This window comes from Acartia tonsa, chromosome 11 (assembly GCF_053477335.1).
Source record: "Acartia tonsa isolate MP-2025a chromosome 11, ASM5347733v1, whole genome shotgun sequence".
In the NCBI taxonomy this organism is placed as follows: domain Eukaryota; kingdom Metazoa; phylum Arthropoda; class Copepoda; order Calanoida; family Acartiidae; genus Acartia; species Acartia tonsa.
In genome coordinates this window covers 41,790,794-41,818,523 of record NC_137270.1, presented here as the reverse complement: position 1 = coordinate 41,818,523, position 27,730 = coordinate 41,790,794, and the positions used below count along the sequence as shown (strand labels likewise).

Genomic DNA, 27,730 nt, shown 5'->3' with positions numbered 1-27,730 from the left:
AGATTACAATTAGTGCTTCAAACGTTTAGACACTAAATAAACCAAACAATCAAAATTCAATAAAAGTACTCGAGGTTGTTAAGCTAACAAATAAGAAAACAATATTATAAGACTTTGGGAACTAGTGTAATAAACAGCACAATTGTAATTAAAACAGTTTGAACTCAGCAAAGCGTTTGACAGACACGATTACATCATAATGTCCTAATGACGTTAAAAATTGTTTCTACTGCTGCTAGGTCAGGTGTGCAGCATAATAGTTAGAGTAGAATTCCTTTGCCTATAACAGGTAAATCTTATACCAAGCACAGTTAGAACCTGTAGACTAAAGTCGTGCTATCAAAGAGTTTGGTGTCTGTCTGTGCGTTTTACCATATACAAGATACATCATAATTTGAGATACACCAAAGATATCATGATATGTATCCCGCCCTCACGAGTCTTTCTGAAGCGACGTACAAACTAAATTGAAAACTATAGAGCAGCTTAACTACTAACATAGACAGTTCGCTTACCCTAACAACTGCTGGGAAGTATCTGTTGTGTCCGAACTTATGTTATGGATATACGAGTTGTCAGAGGAGTGGCTTGAATACGTGTCTAGTCCGTGGCATACATCCTAGATAGATAGATAGATAGTTAGATTGTGGATAGATAATGGTTAGATTATGGATAGATAGATGGATAGATTGAAAGATATATAGATAGATAAACGGCTAGATGCAGGGAGGGAGGTGACATTTGGCGGTTTATTACACTTGTCTCCAGCGTTTTATAACAATGTTTTCTTATTATATGGTTTTAAAACATTGGACTTTTATTGAATTATAAATTCACCATATGTAATCTACGTGCAGAATGGGAATTTTTGTGTATTATCATTGGGGATGTACATAAATTTATCAGTTATTGTCTTATCCCTTCACCTACGGTATTTTGTCAAAATGTTTAGGAAAAGGAAAATAAAAAATAAAGAGTCGTTACTGGGACAACTTCACATAACTTTGTTAGCAACTTTAGACGTTCTTACAACCTTGCTTATAGAGTTGTATCTGCAGGGATAAGACAATGGGGTTTGGATACCACCAGTTGAAATTTCGACGCCTTATCTCCTTTAAGAAAATTGGTTGTATTGACGTGTACAGGCGTGTTCGTTATTTCCGAAATAAAAAGGGCCTCTAGATGCTAGGGTTGAAGCTACTAAGCAATATGTATTTTGCTACATCCAATTTAATGTTTTAATGTAAGAACTCAGCTTTGGAATTTTTTCCAAAGGTCCTCATTACTTGGAGACCTTCAGGGATAAGACAACGGACAGAAAATTTATGCACACCCCTATTACGATAAACAATATTACCCTTTCTATTGATTAAAACTATTGGTGAAAAAATTTGTCTCAAAGGTTTGTGAATAGTCCCTTTCGTAACATCGCCCCATAAGGGGCGATTCATCGTATTTTTAAAATGGCTTTTTATATGTTATTTTAGGTTAGGTTAGGTTATATTTGGTTAGGTGATTGCCCCACAGGGTTAGGTAATTGGCTCCGCAAGGTTAGAGCCCCCCGCAGGGGCTAGAAATAGGAGAAAAGCTACTGTGAAAAATACAAAGAATCGCCCCATAAGGTGCGATGTTACAAAAGGGACTATACACCAAGGTTTTTAAAGCCCAATTGGGTAACCAAAATTTTGAAGCCAACTTATAAGAGATTGTTTTTTTTATAAAACCTTGAGTTATTTTCAGTTCATTGTCCCATCTCTTTCTCCCTGTGTTTACTCCATTTTGCCCGTGAACTTCACTATTTTTTATATTGTAAGGTAAATTGTAGAAGATAGATACATTAAGATCTCGTTGAAAGAAGAGTTTAATAGGTTAAGGGAAAGTTTATGACTATATGGGGGAAATGATCCCCCACCCTCCAAAGAGTAATCGTATTTGTATACCCCTCCCCCCACCCCTCTTTTTTATTAACATTTAGAGGGTTTGAACACTCCACCCCCCCCCCCTCTATTAAGGGTCCCTAGATGCGTAGCCGCTATTTTACTTATAAATCCAAAATAATCTGATGTTATTTTGGATAAGAGATTAGAAGCTAAAAAGTTACCTTTATAGATTTGAGTTTGACATCATTTGGGATCTCCCTAAAGTAAAAAAAATCATTAAAATTATGTTCTAGATAATTTTAAAAGTTAAAAACTACTTTAAAGTCATCTTTAAGTAACTGAATGTGAAAAAATGTGAATTTCTCAGCGCTAATGGACATAGACAGTTGAATTATCAATAAATCTACAATCTACATATGCTTTTCTAGTCTATACATTGTTTTGTCCGTCTGTCTGACAAAATGCTTCAAAAGACATTAATTATTTTTTGTAAAGGTTTCGTGATTTTAAATTTTTTTCTTCTTCATATTATCTCTTTTATTTATTTTATAATTCACTTTGACAATTTGTCAAATCCATGATTTTTGTGTCTATGTTTTTTAATTAAAGTATTTATGTTATTTTTAAAAATAATTTTAAAATAATTTTACCTCTTAGGACAATTTTCACTTGCCATCAGTCTCTCCTCTGAAAAATATAAATAGTTATTTATCGCATTGTATTATAGACAGCTTTCCACGGTTAATAAAAAGAAAAAAAACAGCAGGTACTTAATGGTATAGGGAATCTTCACAAGTAATTTCAGCCGTCTATCTTGAGTAGCAGCTAGGAAAATCACATTTCCCTTACTGCGTAATGGACAAACAGGCGGACTGACAAAAAAATTAGACATAATAGCATTTTTTCCAAAATTACAATTTGCATTAATAATAAAATTCAATGAGAAAGAGAGAGGGGATAAGGGGCTGTCTATTACACTAGTCCCCAAAGTTGTATAATAACGTTTTCTTATTCGTTGGCTCATAAAAGTTGGGGACTTGAGTGAAATATGATTATTTTGCTTATAAAGTTCAGTGTTCAAACATTTCAACAACTAATTTTAATCTACGGAAGGAATAATTTTGTGTATAATCATTGTGGATACACATAAACTTCTCGTTCATTGTCTTATCCCTTTAGATACCTGATTAAATTACTATAATATAAAAGCACGGTGTCCCATGATTCAAATAAATAAAAAAAATAACCAAATATCTCAAATAGGGGTTGGGCCGGATACTTTTTTGGCCGGACCCGGATATCCGGCTGATTTCTAATGCCGGCTTCCCGGTATCCGGCTGGATTTCTGGCCAACACTGGATATCCAGTAATTTACTGGATATCTGGCATTAAAGGTCAGTCGGATATCCGGTATCTGGATAGTTTTAATATACGGTATCCGGCTGTATATTGAAAATGGCCGGGTAACCGGCCAAAACGTATATTCGGTCCAACCCTAATCTCCAAATAATCAATTGAAAGTCCTTGAAGATGAAACTAAATACCTAAATATTAAATAATTAAATACAATGAATTTGATAAAATAAATTCTATTTGATTCTAATACGTAAATTATCTATTTTTAGATAATGGATTTATTATTATTTGATCTTACACCAGATTATCATGTACTCTGATAAATTAATGCTCACAACTGGCTAAAAAACGATCCCCCCATCCTCCTCCGTTACCCCTTCTGTCCTTCTGGATAAACGAACTAAACAATAAGTTATCTACATGTTAGCAACATTAAATAATAAATAAATTTCTCCTGTAAATAAATCCACGTATATTCAAAATCTTTTGCCCTTAATATACGGTGATAACAAGCTAAAAGGATAAAAACCCGGATGGACAAACGGCTAATGTTGAGTGGTCATTTAATTAGAGAGGAAGAAATAAATTTTAATAAAAATAAAATAGCCTAAAACCATCCCAGGAACTATAAGAAGCTTCACTGTAAAGGAGAACAATATCGGTTTCATGGTTAGCAAGATTACAGACAAAACAGCTTAATCTATAATACAAAGTAGCTTGATGTCTTTCTGTCTGTCCGTCCGTCCATTAACCACTGAACCGATCGGATTTTTTTTTTCAGGGAATATATCTACTGGTTTTAGGCTATTTACTTGGGGGTTGGGACACCCCCTCCAAAAAAAATCCCCCCTAATTCTTTTTTTGTTTTTAAAGAATTTTAAGGAATTTTGCGGATTCGCCATTTTTTCGCGAAAATTTGCGATTCATTCGCATTTTTTTTCGCTTGGTAGGTAAAGGTAGGTAAAAGCTAGTGGCAAAGCCGCTAGTACTTTATATAAATATTAATTTCTTTTGTAGAATGATTGCCAGACCGACGGACCAAGTATATACTGTATACTGTTTGAATATATGTACCTTCACAAAAAAATACAGTAGTCTATCTTAAATACCAGCTGTGCTACTTTAACTAAAAGGTGCAATGTTTCAGAGAGTAAGGGAGGGGACAATGGGCAATTAATTAAATTTAACAGTTTTTGCTAAATAACCAGATTTATCCAGAAAATGCTAAGGAAATTTTAAAGGGTGTGTTAATAAAATTTAGAAAACTATTAAATAAGAAAAGTTCAAAAAAAACATTCATTTGAAAATTAGATTACCAGCACATCCATTCTGTAATTAATTACTAGAAAAATCGTCCATGGAGCCTGTCCAATCCAAAGCCTCATAACTCCAATTGTAAGATTTCTTAGATTGTTCATTACACAAATATCACAATACAGTTTTTCTCTATGTAATGATATTTTCTGGAGAAAAAAATGTTAAAACCTGCCATCTCATAACAAATTAAGTTGATACTCGTCTGCTATATTCAAAACTAACGTTGCAAGTTAGTGGCATTTGATGCTCTAGTACCCAAAGTCAGTCAGACCCTGCTAAATTTTTGCAAGTCTGAGACTCCTAAAAATTGAATATTCGATCCATTGCCCCCTCCCTTACTCCCTGGCAATATTTTTTTTAAATCAAGAATCTAAAGGGATAAGACAATGGACGATAAATCCCCTATTATGATACACAAAATTACCCCTTATGTATATAACAATTAGTGGCATAAACGTATTGACACTCAACTCAATAAACCAACCACTAAAAGTTTTTAAAAAGTCCAAAAAGTGTTTAACCAACGCATAATAAAACGTCATTACAAAACTTTGGGGACTACTGTATTAAACAGCCCAATGCCACCTTCCTCTCTCCCTGGTTTAAAATGCAGTTGCCCCATTTACCAAATCTGTATACTTTTATGCTTTATGTTTTATATTTGAACTAGCGGCTACGCCCCTAGAGGCCTCTAGTGGCACTTTAAATGTTTTTGTTTGTTAAATTTAATTTTTTATGTACGATACCACCTTATTTGACGTTGAAGTCTCCCCTAAGGAGGGGATTTTTTTGTTTTCTTAAAACCACCACAGGACCAGTAGGTATATTCCCTGAAGAGTAAAGCCCATTCGGTTCAGTGGTTACCGAGATTTTAAGCTTCAGACGGACAGACAGACAGACAGACGGACAGACAGACAGACAGACGGACAGACAGACATCGTTCTACTTTGTATTATAGATATTTGTTTCAAAATGAAATTTGTACATTAAGAAAACAAGGTGACAACATCCATAAAAGTGAAGCTCTGAAATGGAAGGCCAAACGAACATTAACACTTGTAGAGTGTCATAACTTGATAAGCAGAATATCAAAACTACTTAAAGGCATGAAACTGTTTAAGGTCATACTTACATTTTTAAGACTTAATTATAGAGATGATTCGCTTATAACATTATACTTTGTAGTAATAGGAATCAGTATTCCAAAAATTAGATGACAGCATTTTTTAAATGGACGCACAGATTTTCTGGTAATGATTATAGAGTTGCTGCACTTTTAAGTAGTACCTAAGTGTTATATAAATCATCATGCAAAGTTTGAAATCGATAGGACAATTATAACCTGTTTAAATTAGTTAAAAGAGCTAACCGTCCCGGACGTACAGAGGGACCTAACCTAATTATAGAAAAGCTTCGCTTTTAAAAACTATTTTAATGACCCTTTTAGTTTATAATTAGAGTAAGTACGCTAATCCCCATGTAAATCCGTCAACATTTAATTTGATATAATATGACCGGATCTTACATAATGTAATAGTTTTTTGTCGTATCGTATAATAAACAGCTTTCCGTGGATATTACAATTTAAGCCCCGAGATACCGAAGGCACAGGCTATGAAATTTGACTGTATAATTTTATATTCGTAGAAAATACGATGCGCTATACATAATTTTTCAATATTACTGAGAACCGGTTCTAATCCAGCAGATATTAATCGGTTTCGAGGCGATACTGTAAAGGAATTTCTTTTTGATTTTGGTCTTTAATTTATTACATTTTTAAAAAATAATTCGCTAATATAATCGATATATTCCATTAAATCATTAATCAATAATCTATAATACAAAGTAGATTGATGTCTGTCCGTCTGTCTGTCTGTCTGTCCGTCCCTTAAGATTTCGGTAACCACTGAACCGATCGGATTCTACTCTTCAGGGAATGTACTGGTCCTGTGGTGGTTTTAGGCTATTTTCTTGGTGGGTGAAACACCCCCAACCCCCCAAAAAAACATAAAAATCCCCCCCATTTTTTTGCTAAAGATTTTCTTGGTCCTTTTTTTGCTGAAGATTTCCTTGGTCCTTTTACGAATTTCGCCAAAATATTTTTTTATCATCTCTTGGGACAAAGCCCCTAGAGGCTAGGGGCGAAACCGCTAGTAATTTTATATTTCATTTGAAGCGGGGCACAAAAACTCACGAAAACTTTATTTATTGGTCATATGTAACAAGACCGACAAACTAACGGACGTATTAAATTATATTATATACTGTATGCTCACATCAGTTAAGGGAATCTTCACTAAAAATTCAAACGTTTAAATTGAACTAGCGGCTACGAACCTAGAAGCCTCTAGGGGCACTTATGGTAGAAGGGGGAAAAGTCGAATGGAATTTGTGTTCAAAAGAGTAAAACAACTATTTTTTGGGGGGAGTGGGGTGAATACACCCATCCAAAAATAGTTTAAAACCCTTACAGGACCTATAAGAAGCGTCAATGTAAAGGAGAACAATATTGGTTCAGCGGTTAGCGAGATCCTTCGGGACAGATACAAAATGCTTACTACTTTATATAATAGGAGATACCAGCCGGAAAATCACGTTTCTTACAAACAGACGGACATTTAAAAGCATAGAGTAGCTTCAATTCTAAAAAAATATATTTTTAAATCCATTTTAAAGAAAATTTTGTTTAAGATCCTGTTGTTATGTCATACAAAAGTATGATATACAGGGAGGGAGGGGACATTAGACTACAGATTATATAGGTACTCAAAGTTTATTAACACACTCTTTCAGTCGTTGTCGCTAAAACTTTGGTGAGAGAAAGACTAAACTGCATAACTTTTGTGTCACTTTTGAGAAAGACGATTCCTGTGACGTCATATACATTTCGGGAAAGAAAAAGGGAAGGGGGAGTAAGAAAATATCTTCCAATGAGATGGGGAATCGTCTTTCTCAAAAGTGACACAAAAGTGACTTTAAATAAATTTTGATTGATTGGTTCAAACTAGACGTGTCCAAAGTTTTTAAAAATAATATGTATTACATAAGGATACAGTTTAATTTATTAATTTATCGTCCATTGTCTTATCCCTTAAGATTCCTGCACCACAATATATCTATAATACAAAGTAGAACGATGTCTGTCTGTCCGTCTGTCCGTCTGTCTGTCCGTCTGAAGCTTAAGATCTCAGTAACCACTGAACCGATTGGGCTCTACTCTTCAGGGAATATACCTACTGGTCCTGTGATGGTTTTAAGCTATTTTCTTGGGGGGTGGGACACCCCCTACCCCCCCAAAAAATGAAAAATACCCCCCCCAAAAAAATTTTTTTTACTTTTTCTTTTTAAATCTAAAATACGAAAAATTAGGTTGATCAAACCTCTTGGGGTAAGCCCCTAGAGGCTAGGGGCGAAGCCGCTAGTGTATAAATAATATGAAAATTTACACAAAACAAAAGTTCAATTTTGAAATTGGTCTAAATATATGAGCTGTATATGTACATATATACAGGGTTTAAGGATTAGTTTTCTTGGAGAATATCAGTTGCTAACATGGAACTCGTTTATTGGTAAGTTCGTTCATCTAGTAGGAAATGGGTTAAGGGGGGTTATTGTTATTTTATGCCGCTGCGAGTTTCACTTAATTAGATAACATGAAAATTTGGGGTAGCATCCACTAATAATAACAAATCCATGTTTCTGCCCTCTCCAGTCATTTATTTTATTTTCATTTATCATAATTGTTTTCATTATATTAATTTTCCAAAGTAAATAAATATAGAATTTTTTCAGAGAGAGAGAGAGGGGGGACAATGAACAGTTTATTACACTAGTCCCAAAAGTTCTTAATTATTATTTTCTTATTCGTTGGCTTAACAACTTCGGGGACTTTTGATAATATACAATTTTGATTGGTTGGTTCATTTAGTTTAGCGTTAAAACGTTTTAACCAAAATTTAGATATACAGAAGGGGTAATTTTGTGGTACATTATTAGGGATATAAAACAATTTATTGGCCATAGTCTTATCCCTTTAGATCCCTGGAATGTTTTACATATTGCTAATAGCTTTTGTAAATTTTATATAATTTCCTCAAAAACAATTTGTTCTTTTCAGTTGCTCAGCTGTGCACATATTTTTCATACCATAGTAGAAAAAATAAATATACTTTAAATATTAAAGTAATATATATAGAGTGATAAATAGCTATGAAACCATTTTCTTTTTTCAAAGACCCCTGACGCTGCAGAAGGTTGTTTATCGATAAAAATTTTGCTTTCTCACTTAGCTGCTAGAAAGCTCATAAGCTGTCATTGGAATAAGATTTGAAGGAACTTTACTAATTAATCAAAACCACTGTATATTTTGGTATAAGGATTTGGGGGACCTTTATTATTAATTAAAGTCATGTGACCTAATGTACAAGAGTTAAAACAATTAAATCAAAAGATTTTAGTGTAAAACTATTTGTAAATAAGAGTAAGATATTGTTATCAACGACAAAAAATAAATGTTTTGCCTAATTTTTGTAAAAATTTAGAGCATATTTATCATTTAAAATCAATGCTATCTTTTCAAAAGTGTTTCCATTAATTTGATTGTGTTTGTAAGCAAAACCTGTTTTTTTATTATTTGTACTGTGTAATTTTATTTGAATATTTAATTCAAAGATAGCAATTTTTTAAAAAAATAACCTAAGATTAATGTCGGAATTTTCTTATTAAACATAATAATGTATATATAATTAGAATAGTAAGACCTTGAAAATAAGCAAAAAATTATTATATGATAATTATCAGTAAATCTAAAAGAATTTAAACGTAATTATTAAAAAGCTAGCTTCAAAAAATAATAATACATTTTTTATTCAAATACTATAGTACATTCTAACAAGGATGATGAAATCAAGTTTAGCAACATTTAACAAATATGTCTTTCAAAAATCAGTTGATTTATTGCATGAAATATTGAAAATGTATATAGTAATTTACAGATTTTTATTATTTTCAGGAATTTAAAATAATTACATTCATTTTGTAACTGTAAAAGCAGAGTATAGCATGTATAGTGTCATAAATGAGCTACAATTTGAAATAATTTACATATATTTATTGGGATGTAATATCCTTTTATAAAAAGCAAATACAGATTGATTTTAATTACAAGTTCATTGAGAAAAAAATCAGCAGTTTCTGATGGATAGACAAAGTGAAAATTATAGAGTAGCTTCGCTACTAAATATGACATACACATACATGCGCTCTGGTTCAGTTCACATTGCTATGGACAGTTAAACTATTTAGGAAAGTTGTAAGGAAGAAAGTTATCTATCTAGTATTAAGATAAAGATTTAAAAGCCTCCTAAAAAAAGAAATATATTTTTAAAAACAAATTAAATCTATAGTGCTGTTAACTTGAACTTTAATATTGTTATTATAAAAAATGGAAATAATCTCTACTTTCCGAAATAATTGTACTCAAGACAGCTTGTAATGAAATTACTATCCAGATTTTTACAATTTATAATTTTTTGACAACGCCAAAATTGTATTTTTTAATATATTGATTTTAAGATATATGCATTATCTATAAAGGACAAACACAAATACATAATAAATTTTATAGTTGGGGTATTGTTTCTAAAAATGAAAAACCCTGTATAAAACTCAGCCATTTTAGAGTCTAAGCTGTAAAATTTCTTGAGCAATGGGATTGTGTTGGTAGGTCTTTGCGATAGTTCTATATAGTCATGTACCCTTGCTCCCTCTATTCTCTAACTTTATTCTTTAAATAACAAATGTAAAAGAATAGATGTATAATCTATACAACTACCCTTTCAGTATGCTAGCAAATTTATTTCTGTTCTTATATGGTCATACGTTCTGAAGAAACCAATACTTTAATTGCAAAGCCTTTGTGTAAGAAGTCATAACCGTGCATGGTAATAAATTTTTCTGTATTGGGCCAAGGCATTCTCTATCATCTAACTATTTATATCACGCACCTAGCATAATAGCAGTAGGAACCATTTTAACGTTAAAATATATTAAATCAAGTACCTTTATACTTTCAAAAATAAATTAAAAATGATTTTAATTAAAACCAATTTGTTCTAAAATATCATTATCATAATATAAATTTTAGAATATTACCTCGTACTTTTGTATTTTCGATTTGATTTAAATAGGAACCTAAATCTACCCCCAATTAACGATATTCTGATAAAATAAATTAGACCTTGCTGACATATTAGAGTAAATTGTATTTATATTGCATTAAGGATCTAATTGAATTTTTTATGCTTGATGTTAAATTATTTAAATACTACCGGGTACACCCCTAGAGGATTCTAAGGGCAATTAGAAAGAAAAAGAAAAAAATATATTTTTTGGAAGGGGTCATTTTTTTATAGGGATCGTGGAGATACCCTCCCCCCAAATAGTTCAAAACCTGCCCTGGACATATATAATTCTACACTGTAAAACATAACCATATAGGTTTAGCGGTTTGTGAGATCCTTTGCTACAGACAGAAATACAAATAGACATCCCGTTAATTTTATAAAAGGATTGGAAAGTCTCAAATGGATAGAACAATTCTATAAAATCTATAAAAACTTACCACATGCACTCTGATGGGCAGAATCATCATTCCCACTGTCGGAATTTGATCTCAGGTTTCTAAATATAACAAAGTAAGATTATTTCCAAAAACGGCAAAGTTCATTAATAAAAACCTAGTACTATTTATTTAACTGGTGGCTACGCCCCTATAGGGTTCTAGAGGCGTTTTAGGTGGGTTTAGGGGAAGTCTATCATATCCCAATTTCTATATTTTTGAAAGTAAAAAAAAATGTTTTTTTAGTAGGACATTTTTTTCTTGGAGCATGGTGTTAACTTCACCCAAAATAGTCATAAACCTTTCCTGGACCTATGAGAAGCTACACTGTAAAGGAGGACCATTTAGGTTTAGCGGTTAGCAAGATCCTTTGGTACAAACAGACACACAGACACAGATCCTATATATGGAAAGGCTCTTTTAACCCTAAAATGTTTTTTTTTAACAAGCGGTTAATAATTCATCAATTTATTTTCTTCTTATTATACTTTCTAAAATTTACAAGCTCTCAATAACATAATTTTACTCATAAATGCATCAAAAATATGTGGGAAGGTTTATTTATTATCCACTGCCTTACCCCTGTTTGCCCTGAAGAAAATTGCACACTTTATTTTGCACCTCAGCCAACAAACATGCCATTTTAACCAGGAATCATGGGGGATAAGACAATGGGCAAAAAAATAATATACATCATTCCAAATGATGATAAACAAATTACCCCTGCTGAAGATTTAATTATTTGTGGAAAAGTTTGGACACTACTCATTTAGTCTATCATCAATATATATATATATATATATATCTCTCTCTCTCTCTCTCTCTCTCTCTCTCTCTCTCTCTCTCTCTCTCTCTCTCTCTCTCTCTCTCTCTCTCTCTCTCTCTCTCTCTCTCGCTCTCGCTCTCTCTCCCTAAAGCCAATTCTACTTTTGCCATTTGCATTTAAGTTCAAAGTGAAATGTTGTTTGCCGTTTACGGTTTGGTTGCCTTTCATTGCAGGGAGGAAGGGGACATTGGGCAGTTGATTACACTAGTCCCCAAAGTTTTATTACAACAAATTCTTATTCATTGGCTCAACAACTTTGGAGACTTATTAAATTTGATTGGTTGATTAAAGTTGTTTCCAAACGTTTCAACCAATAATTGTTATCTACATAAGGGGTAATTTTGTGTATCATCATTGGGTATGTACACTAATTTATCGTCCATTTTCTTATCCCTTTCGATCCCTGCTTTCATTCAGATATACACATTCCAATACTTTACATATAGGCATGTGCAGGGATCTAAGGGATAAGACAATGGATGAGAAATTGGTGTACATCCCCGATGATGATACACAAAATTACCCCCATGTAGATTACAATTGGTGGTTGAAACGTTTGAACATCTGAGAGTATAAAACTAAGTACATTGTCCCTTTCCACTGTTAGGAAAATGTATAAAAATGGTATAAAACTTGCCCATGACCAATGAAAATATTTCTCTATAATAAATTTGTTTCTCGTATTCATTCGAATCCGGTGGATAGGAACCGGTTCTCATCCATACGAAAAACCTATGTCTAGCATCGTATTATATCCAGCTTTCTACGAATATAAAAATGACAATAATAAGATTAAAACCAGTTTTTTTAGCCGGTGCCTTCACCACCTCAGGGCTAAAAAAACTGGTTTTGATCTTATAATTGTACATTCTATATCCGCAGAAAGTTGTTTTTAATACGGTATAACTATAAGGAAAAAGGATAAGAGGATGAATACTCACCCCTTTTTCATGGTAAAATACTACTTCCCCATCCCTAAATTTAGAAGCAGACGAAAATCAAAAACCGCCCAGGGCTTTTTGTAAGTCAATCATAAATAATAATGTGAATAAAAAGAAAAGCGATATTTAGCAAACAGCCGTGGGCGGTCAGAATCAGCTGAATGTTCATTATGTAAAAAATTTCTCCCTTTTTAGAAATAGAAGGATTCATCTTTCATGAACAAATTTTTTAAAATAAAAATAAAATTCTATGTAATTTTTAATTAAAACATTAAAACGAAAATATCTAATCTAATATTCTTGCCCTAAATATGGAAATAGTAAAAAGTCTCTATGGGTATAACTATTTTTGTATGCGGGGAGGGTGGGGACATAGGACTGTTTATTAAACTAGTCCCCAAAGTTTTATAATTAAGTTTTCTTATTCGTTGGCTTAACAACTTTGGGGAATTTTTATTGATTGCTTCATTAATTTAAGTGTCCAAATGTTTCAACCACTAATCGTTATCTACTGAAGTAATTATCTATATGTTCAATGGAGATGTAGATAAATTTATCGGCCATTGTCTTTTCCCTTTATATCCTTTGGATGATGCTATATGAATGCATGTATACACAAATTGGTTGCTTCTCGGTTAGTTAACATTTGGTTGTAGCCCAAACCAGATTTGGTTGTAGCCCAAACCAGATTTGGCAATAGCGTAAGTACTCTATAAGCAAAGTCTTCGTCTATAGCGTCCGTTATATTAATAATTATTTTTGTGTCGCTTAGACAGCTTTCCGAGGATATTAAAAAATATTAGATTAAAAACAGTTTTGTAATCCCCAAGGGGCCGTAAGGCCTAACTAACAAATCTAATTTTATGATCTTTATTTTAATATTTGTGGAAATTGTCTGTAATACGATGCTATACATGATGTTTCAGTATAAATTAGTTTCGAAGCCATACTTGATTTTGATTTTATGCTCTTTTGAAATGTAAAAAAGTTCTTCTCTAAGACATAATTAGTAAATATTTGTTTTGATACATTTACAAAAGTTATTTGTACCTAACCAATATGGAACAAAGCTAATTATTGTTAAAGGAGCTTTAGACCAAACCAAATAAAAACTTTTTAATAAATTAAAATAAGAATTTGGGTTGGTTTTTGTTTGTTTGTTTATGACTTTAGTTCAGGTAAGGCTAGGTTACATCGAGTACTTGATAGCCCCAAAGTGTTTAGGGCCACCCTGCATAGGAAAAAAGGTATTTCACCTATTTTCAACTTCTTGCAACAAAAAAAGGTGTTATTAGTGCTCAACTGGCCTCTTGTGGGAAATTCCCCCCCCCCCCCCCCCCGAAAAAAATATATATATTTTGGAACTGAACCTTTATTTATATTTTACACTAGCGGCTACGCACCCTAGAGGCCTCTAGTGGCACTTAAAATATTTTTGAGAAAAAAAATTCTAAGTTGCGTTCAAGTCTCTTTATAAAAAAAAATTTAGATTTTTTTGTGATTTCTCTTAAAAGAGTGGTGGTACACCCCCCCCCCCCCCCAAATAGTTATAAACCTTACCGGGAACTATGAGAAGCTACCCTGTTAAGAAGAATCTGATCGGTTCAGCGGTTAGCGAGATCCTTCGGTACAAACATACAGACAAACAAACAGACAGACATCCTGTTATTTTATTATAAGGATACAAAAGCGCTGCATTTTTCACGAATAACATCATCCTTGTTTAACTTCAAGATTAAAGGTGCCATTTTGCAACCTTTGAATTCATTATGATGTAAGAAATTATTAACTTTACATAATTTAGGCAAAATTATGTAATATATAAATATTATGCTACAATTTTAAAGTGGATTTATTTATATATATATTTTTCTATATGTAATAGATGTATTAAATATTATGGATAAAAAGGTAGAAATAAATTTAATAGATGTATATTTGTCAATATGTAGGTGTATAATTGACAGCAAAACTGTGAATATGCCAGTGCATTAACTGTAATTTTGTCATATCCCCCTAAAAACGCAGGTGTGAATTTGACAGTAAAACTGTGTTTTTGACAGTAAATCACTGTGTTTATGACAGTAAACCACTGTGTTTATGAAAGTAAATCACTGTGTTTATGACAGTAAATCACTGTGTTTATGACAGTAAATCACTGTGTTTATGACAGTAAATCACTGTGTTTATGAAAGTAAATCACTGTGTTTATGACAGTAAATCACTGTGTTTGTGACAGTAAATCACTATGTTTATGACAGTAAATCACTGTGTTTATGACAGTAAATCACTGTGTTTATGACAGTAAATCACTGTGTTTATGACAGTAAATCACTGTGTTTATGACAGTAAATCACTGTGTTTGTGACAGTAAATCACTGTGTTTATGACAGTAAATCACTGTGTATATGACAGTAAATCACTGTGTTTAGTAAATCACTGTGTTTAGTAAATCACTGTGTTTATGACAGTAAATCACTGTGTTTATGACAGTAAATCACTGTGTTTATGACAGTAAATCACTGTGTTTATGACAGTAAATCACTGTGTTTATGACAGTAAATCACTTTGTTTATGACAGTATTATCACTGTATTTTGCTAGTGGTAAATCTGCCATACACCCTTTTGAAGGCTTAAAAACAGTTTGTTACTTAAAACGCAAAATATGATGATAAACAAAATCATCTTTTATGCAAATCCAAATTATTGGTTGAAAAGTTTGGATGCTGCTAATTCAGACCAACTTACTATGAATTAATTAAAGTGTCGCAGAGATGAAACAAGGATGACATCATCCTTTAAAGCGAAGCTCTGAAACGGTAAGACAAACGGACATTAACACTAGTAGAGTGTCATAACTGAATAATCACAATATAAATTGATAAAAGTTGAAGATTGTGAGTAAATTTGTTGAAAAATACAGAATATTGTTTAAAGGCATACTTACATTTTTAGGACTTGATTATAGAGATGCTTCGCTCATAATATTATATTTTGTTGTTATATTCCAAAAATCAGAACAATCAGATATTTTTATCACATAAAAATTAGTTAAAAAGGTTAAAAATCAACATGTTAAAAATGAACGTACAGACATTCTAGTAACAATTAGAGAGTTGCTACTCCTTCTAAATTATACCTAACTACTACAGGAATCAGCATGCAAAGTTTGGAATCGATAGGATAATTCTAACCTGTTAAGATTAACGAAAAGATCTAACTGTCTGTGACAAACGGACGGACGGACTGACCCTAATTACAGAAAAGCTTCGCTTTCAAAAAAAGATAGACAAACATCCAGTTACTTTAAAGAATATTATGGTATTTATCATATCGTATTATAAACAGCTTTCCGCGGATATAAAAATAAGAAAATATGAGATTTAAACCAGTTTTGTTATCCCCGAGGGGCCGATGGCATTGGCTAATAAATCATTTTTTATCATTCGTGGAAAATGTCTGCAATACGATGCAATACATAAATTTGCCGTCTAGCTAAGAACCGCTGCTAATCCAACGGACATTAATCGGTTTCGAAGCCATACTGACCTTCTTTTGTTCTTGCAGACTAGAGAGAGTGTGACCGTGACCACAATGACCATGACCGTGGCCACACTGCCAATGATGACTGGAATCATGATGGGGAAGGTGCTGCTGGAGTGGTGGTGATGGTTGCCCGTGGCCTCCCCGCGTATCCGCGTCTCGGCTATCTGCTTTTCTGGCTCTCTGAAATTATAGGATAATTATTTATTTCAGTTGGCTGATTGTGTTTTATTTGTTTCTTTATCATTATCTATCTATCTATCTATCTATCTATCTATCTATCTATCTATCTATCTATCTATCTATCTATCTATCTATCTATCTATCTATCTATCTATCTATCTATCTATCTATCTATCTATCTATCTATCTATCTATCTATCTATCTATCTATCTATCTATCTATCTATCTATCTATCTATCTATCTATCTATCTATCTATCTATCTATCTATCTATCTATCTATCTATCTATTTATCTATCTATCTATCTATCTATCTATCTATCTATCTATCTATCTATCTATCTATCTATCTATCTATCTATCTATCTACCTACCTACCTATCTATCTATCTATCTATCTATCTATCTATCTATCTATCTATCTATCTATCTATCTATCTATCTATCTATCTATCTATCTATCTATCTATCTATCTATCTATCTATCTATCTATCTATCTATCTATCTATCTATCTATCTATCTATCTATCTATCTATCTATCTATCAATCAATCTATCTATCTATCTATCTATCTATCTATCTATCTATCTATCTATCTATCTATCTATCTATCTATCTATCTATCTATCTATCTATCTATCTATCTATCTATCTATCTATCTATCTATCTATATAACCTTAAAGTTGTAGTATGCAGAGGAAAAGCTTTACTCTTCTCCCCATCAGTATTGCTTACTGCTATTAAACAATTGTACACAGTCCCAGGAGACAGCTCATTTAGGCTGAACTAAAATTTTAAAAAAGAAGTTATTTTTGAAAATAATCCTTATGATAAAGTAATATGATGTCTATGTATCTAATGTCTCTACCGAAGGATCTCGCGGATGGGGGGGGGGGGGGGGGGGTTAAAAGTTTCCAAATTGAAAAAAATATTTCTAAGATGATTATACCTAACCCATTCGGACTAGCATTTTCCGAGATCTTTAGCATAAGACAAATAACAACTTACTACTTTTTATAAAAGAATACACTTACTTCAGCATTTTTAGAGATTGCCTCCATGACCAGCTGACCAGTATGTGCTTCCCTGCAGGAGAGATGGAAGTTTAGACCTCGTTTGTCATCACAATTAACATTGAAGCCTATAACAAAAGAAAACTGTCAAAAAAATTCATAAACTTGCAATTATGGAACAAATTTATAAACATATTATTATCCGCGGATATCAAAATAAAATTCAAAAGAATAAACCAGTTGAAGGCCCTTATAAACAAAACTGGAATAAATTTTATGATTTTCATTTTAATAATCATGGAAAAATTGTCTGCTGTAAGATGCTATACATTATATTTTAGTATGGCTGAAAACCATTTCTCATCCAGCGAATATTAATCAGTTTCAAATTTATTATTTAAAAAAAACAATCATTAAGTGAGAGAACATACACAACTAGCTGTAGTAGCTATGCCAAAAAAATCACAATTTTATTCTTCAAAAATTATGTTTTGAAACTATTTTAAATAAACCTGAAATGAAAATCTTGAAAAGAACTTAAAATTTGTATTAAAATAAATCCTTACAGAATTTAAATTTATATAAATCTTGAAATAAATTAAATTTGTACATAAGGTTAATCCCAGGTAGAGAGGGGACATTGGACTGTTAATCACAATAGTCCCAAAAATTTAAAAAAAAAAAAACGTTTTCTTATATATTGGCATAATAACTTTGGGAATTTTTATCTATTTTGATTGTTTGGTTCAATAAGTTGATTGTCCAAACATTTCAACCACTAATTTTAATCTACAGAAGGGGTAGTTTTGTGTATCCTCATTTGAGATGTACAATAATTGTCTTATCCCTTTATATTCCTGGGGTTTATCCACCCTTTCTCTCCTTTCTTCTCTTTCTAAGATTTTGCTAAGTTAATCAAATGTCTATTGAAAATTTCTTTATCCAAATATCCTTTCCTCTCTTGTTATGTTGGATAAAGTTGGGGATTGAAAAAGAATTCACAGTCAATACTAAGTGGTGTTCTGGAATCTATTGCAACAGATTGGTTTTTGTCTAGCTCATTGAAAAAATAAACAGTAAGGTACTTGACAGAGGATTGAAAGCCTTGGTGTAAAAAGTAAAAGGTACTAGTATCTAATTTGTTTTATCCGGTTTGATTTTCACCTAACCACACCCACCTCTTGCAAACCTCTTGCAGGTAAAACATTGACAATACAAATCAAAAGATTTTCCTAGAATATTATCAATACTCATCCTGTATGGCATTTAAACTGATTAATATCCACTGGATTAGAACCAATTCTGAGCTGAAAAATAATGCCTAATCATATCCTATTGCAGGCAATTTTATACCAACAAAAATAAGAAAAGTTTAATATTATTTTTATGAACCCAGGTCTTTAGTATCTTGGAGCTAACAAAACTAGAATCAATATAATAATTTTCATTTTACTATATGCAGAGCATACATAATAAGATACAATGAATATTTATTCAAATGTTCATGTAATCATCCTAGTTTAAGTCATTTCATTATTGATAACAATTTGATTGCACAAGTTCTTGATTTATTAACCTTTAAATCAAACTACAAGAAAAATTTGGTGACATTTCCTGATTGATGGAATCTCAAAAGTACTCTTGACTAAATGGCAATTATGAAACAAATAAAGTTTCTGTTGAAAACTATAAATTGGATTACAAAAATCATGCAAATAAATTAGGAAATAGAAAGCTAGGTTTAAAATATTCTTTTTCAACTTAAGTTTAATATCCAACTAAAGATTCTCCAATTGGTTAGATTAATCAGTATAGTTTGAATTTCATTTAAATTGATTGTTTAAATTGACAACATTTTAAAAATATTTGTTTTACTTATTTTCCATTAAAGAACAGCCAACTGCTTTATTTTTAAAGAATTTAGATCCCCAACTGTCTTAAGTACATGTACATGAATATACAAAACTGCAAATTCTTTATGAAGCAACAAATTTAACAAAAAATTATACCAGTAATTAAATTCATAGGAAATATATAATTCCATGATAGACAAAACTGTCAAAAAGATTTTAAAATTTAATTATACTGTTTATTTGACCACACCAAGCATACATAAACCTTCCTTTAAATCCTGGAATCCAATAAGGATATCTTGAATCTGGTTGGACAGACCAAATGAAATCCATTCAATACTCTTCTTTGTAGTTTTTAACAGAGTTGTCAACTTCAAAAACAAACTCAAATTTAAAATCTCATGGGAGATTTATTACTTTTTTGAAAGAACTTTCCATTCAAAAGACTTTTATTTTTTTGCGTTGATATATGATTTTAACTTTTTAACTGTATGTTTTATTAAAAACTGTGATTATTTAAAGTAACCAGTCCTAGTATGATTCAATTAGCATATGGCTTTTATCCATTATTAGTTTAATGAATTAACAAATATATAGTAACTATTATGAAGGCAGATTTATTTGTTTATTTGGCAAATCCTTTAGTTTGCAGCCAGAGCAAAGTAAATACTACATTTTTCAAAGTCTTAATAAATGCATAATATTTTGCAATGATGGTATTTAAACTTGATGCTAATATCTTGCAATCATTTTAGATAAATACTGAAAAAGATTAAATTCTCAATCCCTAAAGCTAGATGTATTTATTAAGGCAATTTTCAATTCTATAAACCCATGTAGAAAGAGGTATAATAGAGACTTTTTAAATTACACAATTGATTAAGAAAAAATATTCATTATAACAATTATAAGTGTAAACTGCTTTGAAGGTTTATAGGATTGAAATTTAGGGGAAAATTTTTCTTTAGAAGATCTTTCAAAATTTTTGATTATTACATGAAATACAATACCAACTAAATAAGCTTTATCTAAGTTAACTCTGCTGTTGCTACTTTGTTCAATTTATTTAGGTTTGGTACACCAATATTTTAAACAGGGACATGATATCAAACCATTGAGAATTAAGTCACAGAATGATAACCAGGAAGTTACTGAGTTTTTGGGGGGTCGATACTTACATTGCAACTATTATAACAATAATAAATGAGCCATCAACTTCATATTTCAATAAAAAAGTACTTTAGACTCTCATGAAGCTCAAAATTGATGGTATTTTGTTTCAACATTGAACTTGCCTAAAGGACTTTATAGAAAATCCTTTTCAATGAATGTTATCAGACTTCATATTTGCCAAAGTTTTAGAAGTAACTTGTATTTGAAAAAAATTTAGATAGAAAAAATTACTCACAATTGCATTCTACCATTTATTTTCTGTGTATGAAGCCATAAACAAACACAGCCATACCAACAAAGCAAACAATTGTATTTTAACAACAGGATCTCAAACATCAAAACCAGCACTTCTCCATTCTATCTCTTCTCTTGTGTGTGTTGGAATATAGGAATGTTTAAGTAATGTTAAAATAAGGTAGGGCAGGAATTTGATTGGTGCTTTCATATAATATATAGGAAGTCTAGATGGTTAATTTCTTATTTGACCAATAGGAACATTGTTGGTTAGCAAGTGTACAATGCACGCATTTGGGTTTGAAAAAAGATTTGTTTTATTTTTATTTTAATCAAATTAAAAGTCTTCAGATAAAGCTTTTCTTTATAGTATTTAGGGATTGGAATATATGGGACTTTTTTAAAATAAATATTTGATTTAAACTAATTAATTCATCTCATTGACCATCTGGGGCAATAATTCTATAATTTTTAACATTTAAACTTTTTAGAATTTAAAAACAGACAAAATTATAATCTGAATAAAATTATATTGATCCTTTAAGTATTCAAAATTGTAGTTAAGGTAATTTAAGGGTTCCAAATTTAGTGATCATTTTATGCTTGAAATAGTTGTGTGGATTCCATTGTTAATTTTGATAGGGAGCTTATACAAGGCTTGGACAATTCAATCATATTACTTCAATACTAGACTAAAAATAATTGGACAAACTTATCATTTGGTTGCTTTTAATTGTCCTTAAGTTAAGGTGGATTTAATCACTCTAGTACCAAAAGTTTTATAATAACGTTTTTATTCGTTGGCATAATAACTTTGGGACTCTTTCTGAATTTGATTGGTCAGTACATTAGGTTTGTGTACCATTATTTGAGATGTACTTCAATTTTTTTGCTATTGTCTTATTCCTTTGAATCCATATCATGTAATAAGTTTTATATTTTGATGTCCTTTTAATACTTTAAACCCTCAAAAGTAAGAATTTTATTCAAAAGAAAGCTCTATCTCATATGACAGCTGAGTAAATCATATTTTTCCAAGTAAAATTCCTGTCACTATTTGAATTAAAGACGTACTGACAGACTTAATTTGTTATTACCTAGTATTATTTGTTAAATATAATTATATATGTTTATTACAAAATTTTACTGTAAAAATATTTAAGTAAAATTTAATATTAATTAATGCAAAATGAATATATTGAATGCTAAATAAATTGCAGAAACAAATTAAGCTTTCATCAAATAATAAATTGCATTTATAATGTTTTGAAACATAGTTAATTTTTTTTTTTATTTTACATTGCTTTAAAAAATTACTAAAATGATTTTTATATGCTGAAGATTTTATACTCCTTTTATGAAATAATTCTTTTTAAAAATGACTTCGAAACCGATGAATATCCGCTGGATTAGAACAAGTTTCCACAAATATTAAAATAATAGTCATAAAATTAATATCAGTGTTATAAGCTAAACAAAACTGGTTTAAATCTTAATATTTGTCATATTTTTTATATCCACGGAAAGCTGTTTGTATTACAATGCGATATATAACTATTATAATCTTAATCTTATACTTTAAAAAGCACGAAATTTTATGTAATTAATTTACATAGAAGAAATATAAATTTATTTTCCATTGAGCTACTCCAATTATCATCGGTTTATAAGTGCATTTTCAAGAGTATGACAAATTTGATTTTGCAATGTAATTAAGATTTTCTATCATTATTCATTATTCTAACATTCAGGGATCTCAAAGCATAAGACAATTGTCGATAAATTGAGGCACAATCCTAATGATGATACACAAAATTACCACTTTTGTACATTACAATTGGGGGTTGAAACGTTTGGACAATTAACCTAATGAAACAACTAATAAAAAATTTAATGAAAGGCCCAAAAGTTATTAAGCCAACGGATAAAGAAATGTTATTATAAAACTTTCGGGACTAGTGTAATAAACAGCCCAACGTCCCCTCTCTACCCGACAAAATACAAATTATGATCGTAGGTAGAACAGCAATAATAATCAAGGCACATTGAACTGAAATAATGTGTTAATACTTCAAATTTCAAAATTAGTAAATTTAAGAAACGTTGGATTGGTAATACTATAAAATCTATACATTTAAAATCAAATAAAAATCAACATAAGAGTTTGACAGATATTAGATTATGTGTATTTCTTTTTAAAGATATCTGCATATTGTCATCGTTTAGGTTAGGTAAAGTAAAAATTTTTAAAACCCAGAAAGAATTGTAATTCAGACTAAAGCAGACACTTAAAAAAATGTGTTGTCAAGGATTAAAATGAGAAAGAGGTTCGTTGGTCAAAAAAGACGTTTGAGTGAGAGACCAAACATTTATAAAAACTAGATTGACAACATCCATAAAAGCATAGCACTGAAACGGTAGGACAAACGGACATTAAAACTGAAAAATCAGAATATAAAAGAATAAGAGTCAAAGCAAAATTGTAAGTAAATTTGTTGAAAAACTTCTTGACACAGGAAAATGTTTATGGACATACTTACATTTTTAGGACTTGATTATAGAGTTGCTTTGCTTATAATATCAGTATACCAAAAATCAGAACAATCGGATAATTAGATCACAAAAAATTAGATGTTAAAAAAGTAAAAAAATCAACATGTTTAAAGTGAACGTACGGACATTCTGGTAATGATTATAGAGTTGATACGCTTTCTAAATCGTACCTAACTACTACAGAAATCACAATGCAAAGTTTGGAATCGATAGGACAATTCTAACATGCCTAAAATAATGCTAAAAGATATTCATCTCAGACTTACGGACGGACGTACGGACGGACCGACCCTAATTATAGAAAGCTTCGCTTGAAAAAAATTCTTTCTTAATGTTTGCAATTAGAAGCAGGAGATAATTTAATTTTTTTTTTCTAGAGGGGACAAGGAAAATAATAAAAACTAGACTTCCAAAAATTGGGAATTTAAGATTAGGTAAATTGGTTAAAAATTTTATTGGATCATGGAAAGAAAACGAAGTAGCGGGTTTCGTCGTATTTTCACAGTAGCTTTTGATAGATTATTTTATGTTAGGTAAATGTTAATGATTGCCCCGCAGGGGCTAGAAATAGGAGATAAGCTACTGTGAAAATACGACGAAACCCGCTACTTCGTTTACTTTCCATGATTCGTTTTATATAATGTAATGATTTTTTTGGCCCGTTAAGATTTCTCTAAATGATTGAGTGCTCTATTTTAAGAAGCTTCACATAGGTCTTGGGATAGTTAAAGACTAATTTGTTTTTAAATTTAAGTCTTTGATTGTGCCACCTCCAAATTCCCTCTAATACAGAACACCTGTTGATTGATTGATATACTTTAAACTTCTCATGACATTAGCGTGACATACTAGAGAAGTTAAGAATGGTACCAACTGCTGTCATGTCTGGCATGTGACCCTAATAGTGAGATGATGGGATAATGCCTTGGCCCATAATATACACAACTCATTACGATGCACAGTTAGGACCTCATACAAATATCATGCAATCAAGTGGTTGGTTGTCTGTTGGATGTATCCTGAAGTGGGTGTTATGCATCTGATTACAACCTGATACTGCCCTTGGGTTCTCTAGATGATCACTAGAAATCAAAGGAGAATCCTGCCCCTATATGGTATCAAACTAGGTAATAAACCATTCCCTTGAGTTTTGGTAAACCTACAATTTGTGAAATTAGTTTCTTTTTGTAAAGAACAAGTCAGCATTTACAAGATACAGCCAAAAAAAAAAAGAATGAGGACAAGAAATCTGATAAACAAATAGAAAACGGAATAGAAATCGTAGATTTATTATTATTACTTGGATCTTACACCAGATTAACATGTACTCTAATAAATTCAAACTTGAAGCTGACTAAAATAATAAATACTCCCTCCTACAAGAGTCCCATCAACCTCTTTTACCCAAACACCCATCTAAAGGAGTAAACAATAAATAATATCCATGTTAGCAACCTAAATTGACGACAAATTTTCCACTGTCAATATATCCACGTATATCCTATTCTTCTACACAATTTTTTGAATACTTGTATCTATTGTGAGAATGTAGACATTTTATATTTATACCAAACATACAAGAACAATAAGGTTCAAAAGTAGCTGTCTTTGTGGCTAGGCGTAGCCAATTTGATGACACACAGAAAACTGTCCCGAATTTGTATTAATTTTGAGGAACAAGACTCCAGTTACGTCATATTTTTCTTTCCCGAAAAAGGGAAGGGGGAAAGAAAAAAAAGGGAAGGGGAGAAGAAAAAAAGAGATGGGAGAAAAGGGGGTTTTCCCCATCTCTTTTGAAGAGATTTTCTTCCCCCCTTCCCTTTTTCGAGAAAGAAAAATATGACGTCACTGGAGTCTTGTTCCTCAAAATTAATACAAATTCGGGACAGTTTTCTGTGTGTCCAATTTGATTTAAAGATCGCGCTTAGATTAGTTGAAGTACCTCTAGCAGTGGCAACGGCAACGGCTACAGATTTAAAGATCCAGCCTGGCAATATCTATAAATGACTTCTAACAAACAGGTGAGTGATAAATGTAACACATATATTTGATAAACCACCTTTCTTTTGGTGGTGTAGGTAATTTTTTCCAGGGGTGATTTCTCTTGGAAGGGTGTAGGTTCCCTCCCGCAGAATAAAAAAAAATCCTGGAGATAAGAAACATCCTATTTAGAAGAGAACAGTCCTGCGGTTACCAAGATCTTAAGCTTCAGACAACTTAGGTACACATTCTATAGTGAAGATTGGCTCCAGATTTTATATATTATTTTTGTACATTTGTAAGCATTAAATACTCAAATGAATTGGTAATTTTCTTCTTTCTACAGCAACAAAAAAAACGTTTGAAAGGAAAGGATAATTTAACATTCTGGTGAAACTCCGGTACCAAACGGTATTAGGAATCATAATACCAAGTTTGAATTTAATAGAACGATTCTAACATGGCTAAATGTTTTTACTTCTACTAGCAGCTACGCCCTCTAGTGGCCTCTAGGGGCACTTGAGGGGGGGGGGGGGCAATTAAATTCGATAAACCAATTTTTTATTTTAGGGAATTGTTTTCTAGGGGCAATTTCTCTTGATAGGGTGGTGGTATCCTCCCCTAAAATAGTTCCAAACCTTTTCAGGAACTAAAAGAAGCTTCACTTTAAAGGAGAACCATATCGGTTCAGCGGTAAGTAATATCCTTCGGTACAAACAGAAAAACAGATAGACATTCTGTTACTTGATTATATGGTCCATATGGATTTCCTACCTGAATATGTAACATTTAGAATGGCACATTCTTTGGGGGCGGCGGGGGGACCTCCACGTACAACACTAAAATATATGATAACGTTATAATGTTTGTTTGTGTGTATGTAACCACTGAACCCATCAGGATCACTATATCAGTGTACTTTTGTATAGGTAAGGGACAAGGGTGAATTTATTTATGTTTGATGCTTATTTTAGGATAGGTTAGGTATAGTAAGGGCTAAACGGAACCTGCAGGAATGATTAATGGGACTAAAACATGTTATATTTTTAAGGGAATGGGGTCACTGAATCCATTTGCTGCATTAAATTATATTTACAATTTCATGCAGTTTGAACTTAACAAAATATTTAATAAACATTTTGATAACTTTACTTAAACAATTTAATTAACACAATAAGTTTTTGTATTTTCTAAAACTCCTAATTTAAACCACAACAAAATTTTTAAAAAATATGTTAGATTACCCCCCTCAAACCTTTGAAATCCATCATTATACCCCCCTTAAATTAAAAGCTTGGACGTGACTGAATCCTACCTGAAGACGCAAGGCTGTTTCTGCATGCCAATATTATTTTCAGCCCAACATTCCAGCGCACCATAATCCATATCACTCCTTTGAACAGAAAAATTATATTTAATCATCTGTTGATCTAAAGGGATGAGACAATGCCCGATAAATTAATGTACAATGTACATCCCCTTTGATGATTCCTAAAATTACCACTTCTGTAGATTGCAATTATTGGTATAAACGTTTGGACATTTAATTAAAAAGCAATAAAAATTCAACAAAAGTTTCACTTCCCAAAGCTGCTAAGCCAAAGAACAAAAGAACGTTATCATAAAACTTTCTGGACTAATATGATAAACAGCCTGCCCAAATTTCCCCTCCCTCGCTGATGTATTTATCAATTTTATCATATTTCTTTCTATCTGTTTTTTTTATCTACATATTTAATAATCCAGCTGTCAGTATATCTATATGTTTATCTTTCTATTTACATCTATCTAACTACATATATTATATATCCACATTTACAGGGTGTTTTTTTTTTCAATAAGACAAAAATATTACATAACCCCTTACGGTCGGGCCCCTTGCCGCACTTTAATCGGTCCGGGGGGGGAGGCGATCAACGCCCCCCCCCCCCCCCTATTATCTCAGTTCCTTAGAGCTACAGGGCTAACAATTTTTGTGCAAGTCCCCTGTTTGGTACTGAATTTCCGACCTAAAGTAAGTCTAAGTCAATTTTCGCTTCCTTCACCCTTTTATTTAACAACCTTTGTTTTTAGGTCCTTTCACTTAAAAATTTCAAACGGCTGTAATTTTCTTATTTTTGAAGCTAGAAGAACAATTTTTTCACAGAAAATGTTTATCTTTATGTAAATTTTATATTAGAAATATCCAACATAAATTTCAGCGGCCGCAGCTGTACTTGGCAGCTGCCAGCCGCCGCAGTCGGCGGGAAAA

The 27,730-nt window shown here is 31.7% G+C and overlaps 1 protein-coding gene across 1 annotated transcript in view; it reads right to left on the bottom strand.

Moving 5' to 3' along the window:
• The window catches only part of LOC145332344 (nephrin-like), a 255,389-nt gene that overhangs the window by 9,849 nt on the left and 217,810 nt on the right, over window positions 1–27,730 (bottom strand). The window contains exons 22-30 of the mRNA XM_080177334.1: window positions 26,795–26,872; window positions 26,254–26,318; window positions 17,708–17,814; window positions 17,350–17,459; window positions 16,493–16,669; window positions 11,179–11,237; window positions 2,531–2,567; window positions 2,102–2,138; window positions 516–619 (exon numbers count right to left, since the gene is read on the bottom strand). Of these exons, the coding sequence (XP_080033460.1) occupies window positions 516–619; window positions 2,102–2,138; window positions 2,531–2,567; window positions 11,179–11,237; window positions 16,493–16,669; window positions 17,350–17,459; window positions 17,708–17,814; window positions 26,254–26,318; window positions 26,795–26,872 (774 nt within the window). The remainder of the gene's footprint in view (window positions 1–515; window positions 620–2,101; window positions 2,139–2,530; window positions 2,568–11,178; window positions 11,238–16,492; window positions 16,670–17,349; window positions 17,460–17,707; window positions 17,815–26,253; window positions 26,319–26,794; window positions 26,873–27,730) is intronic.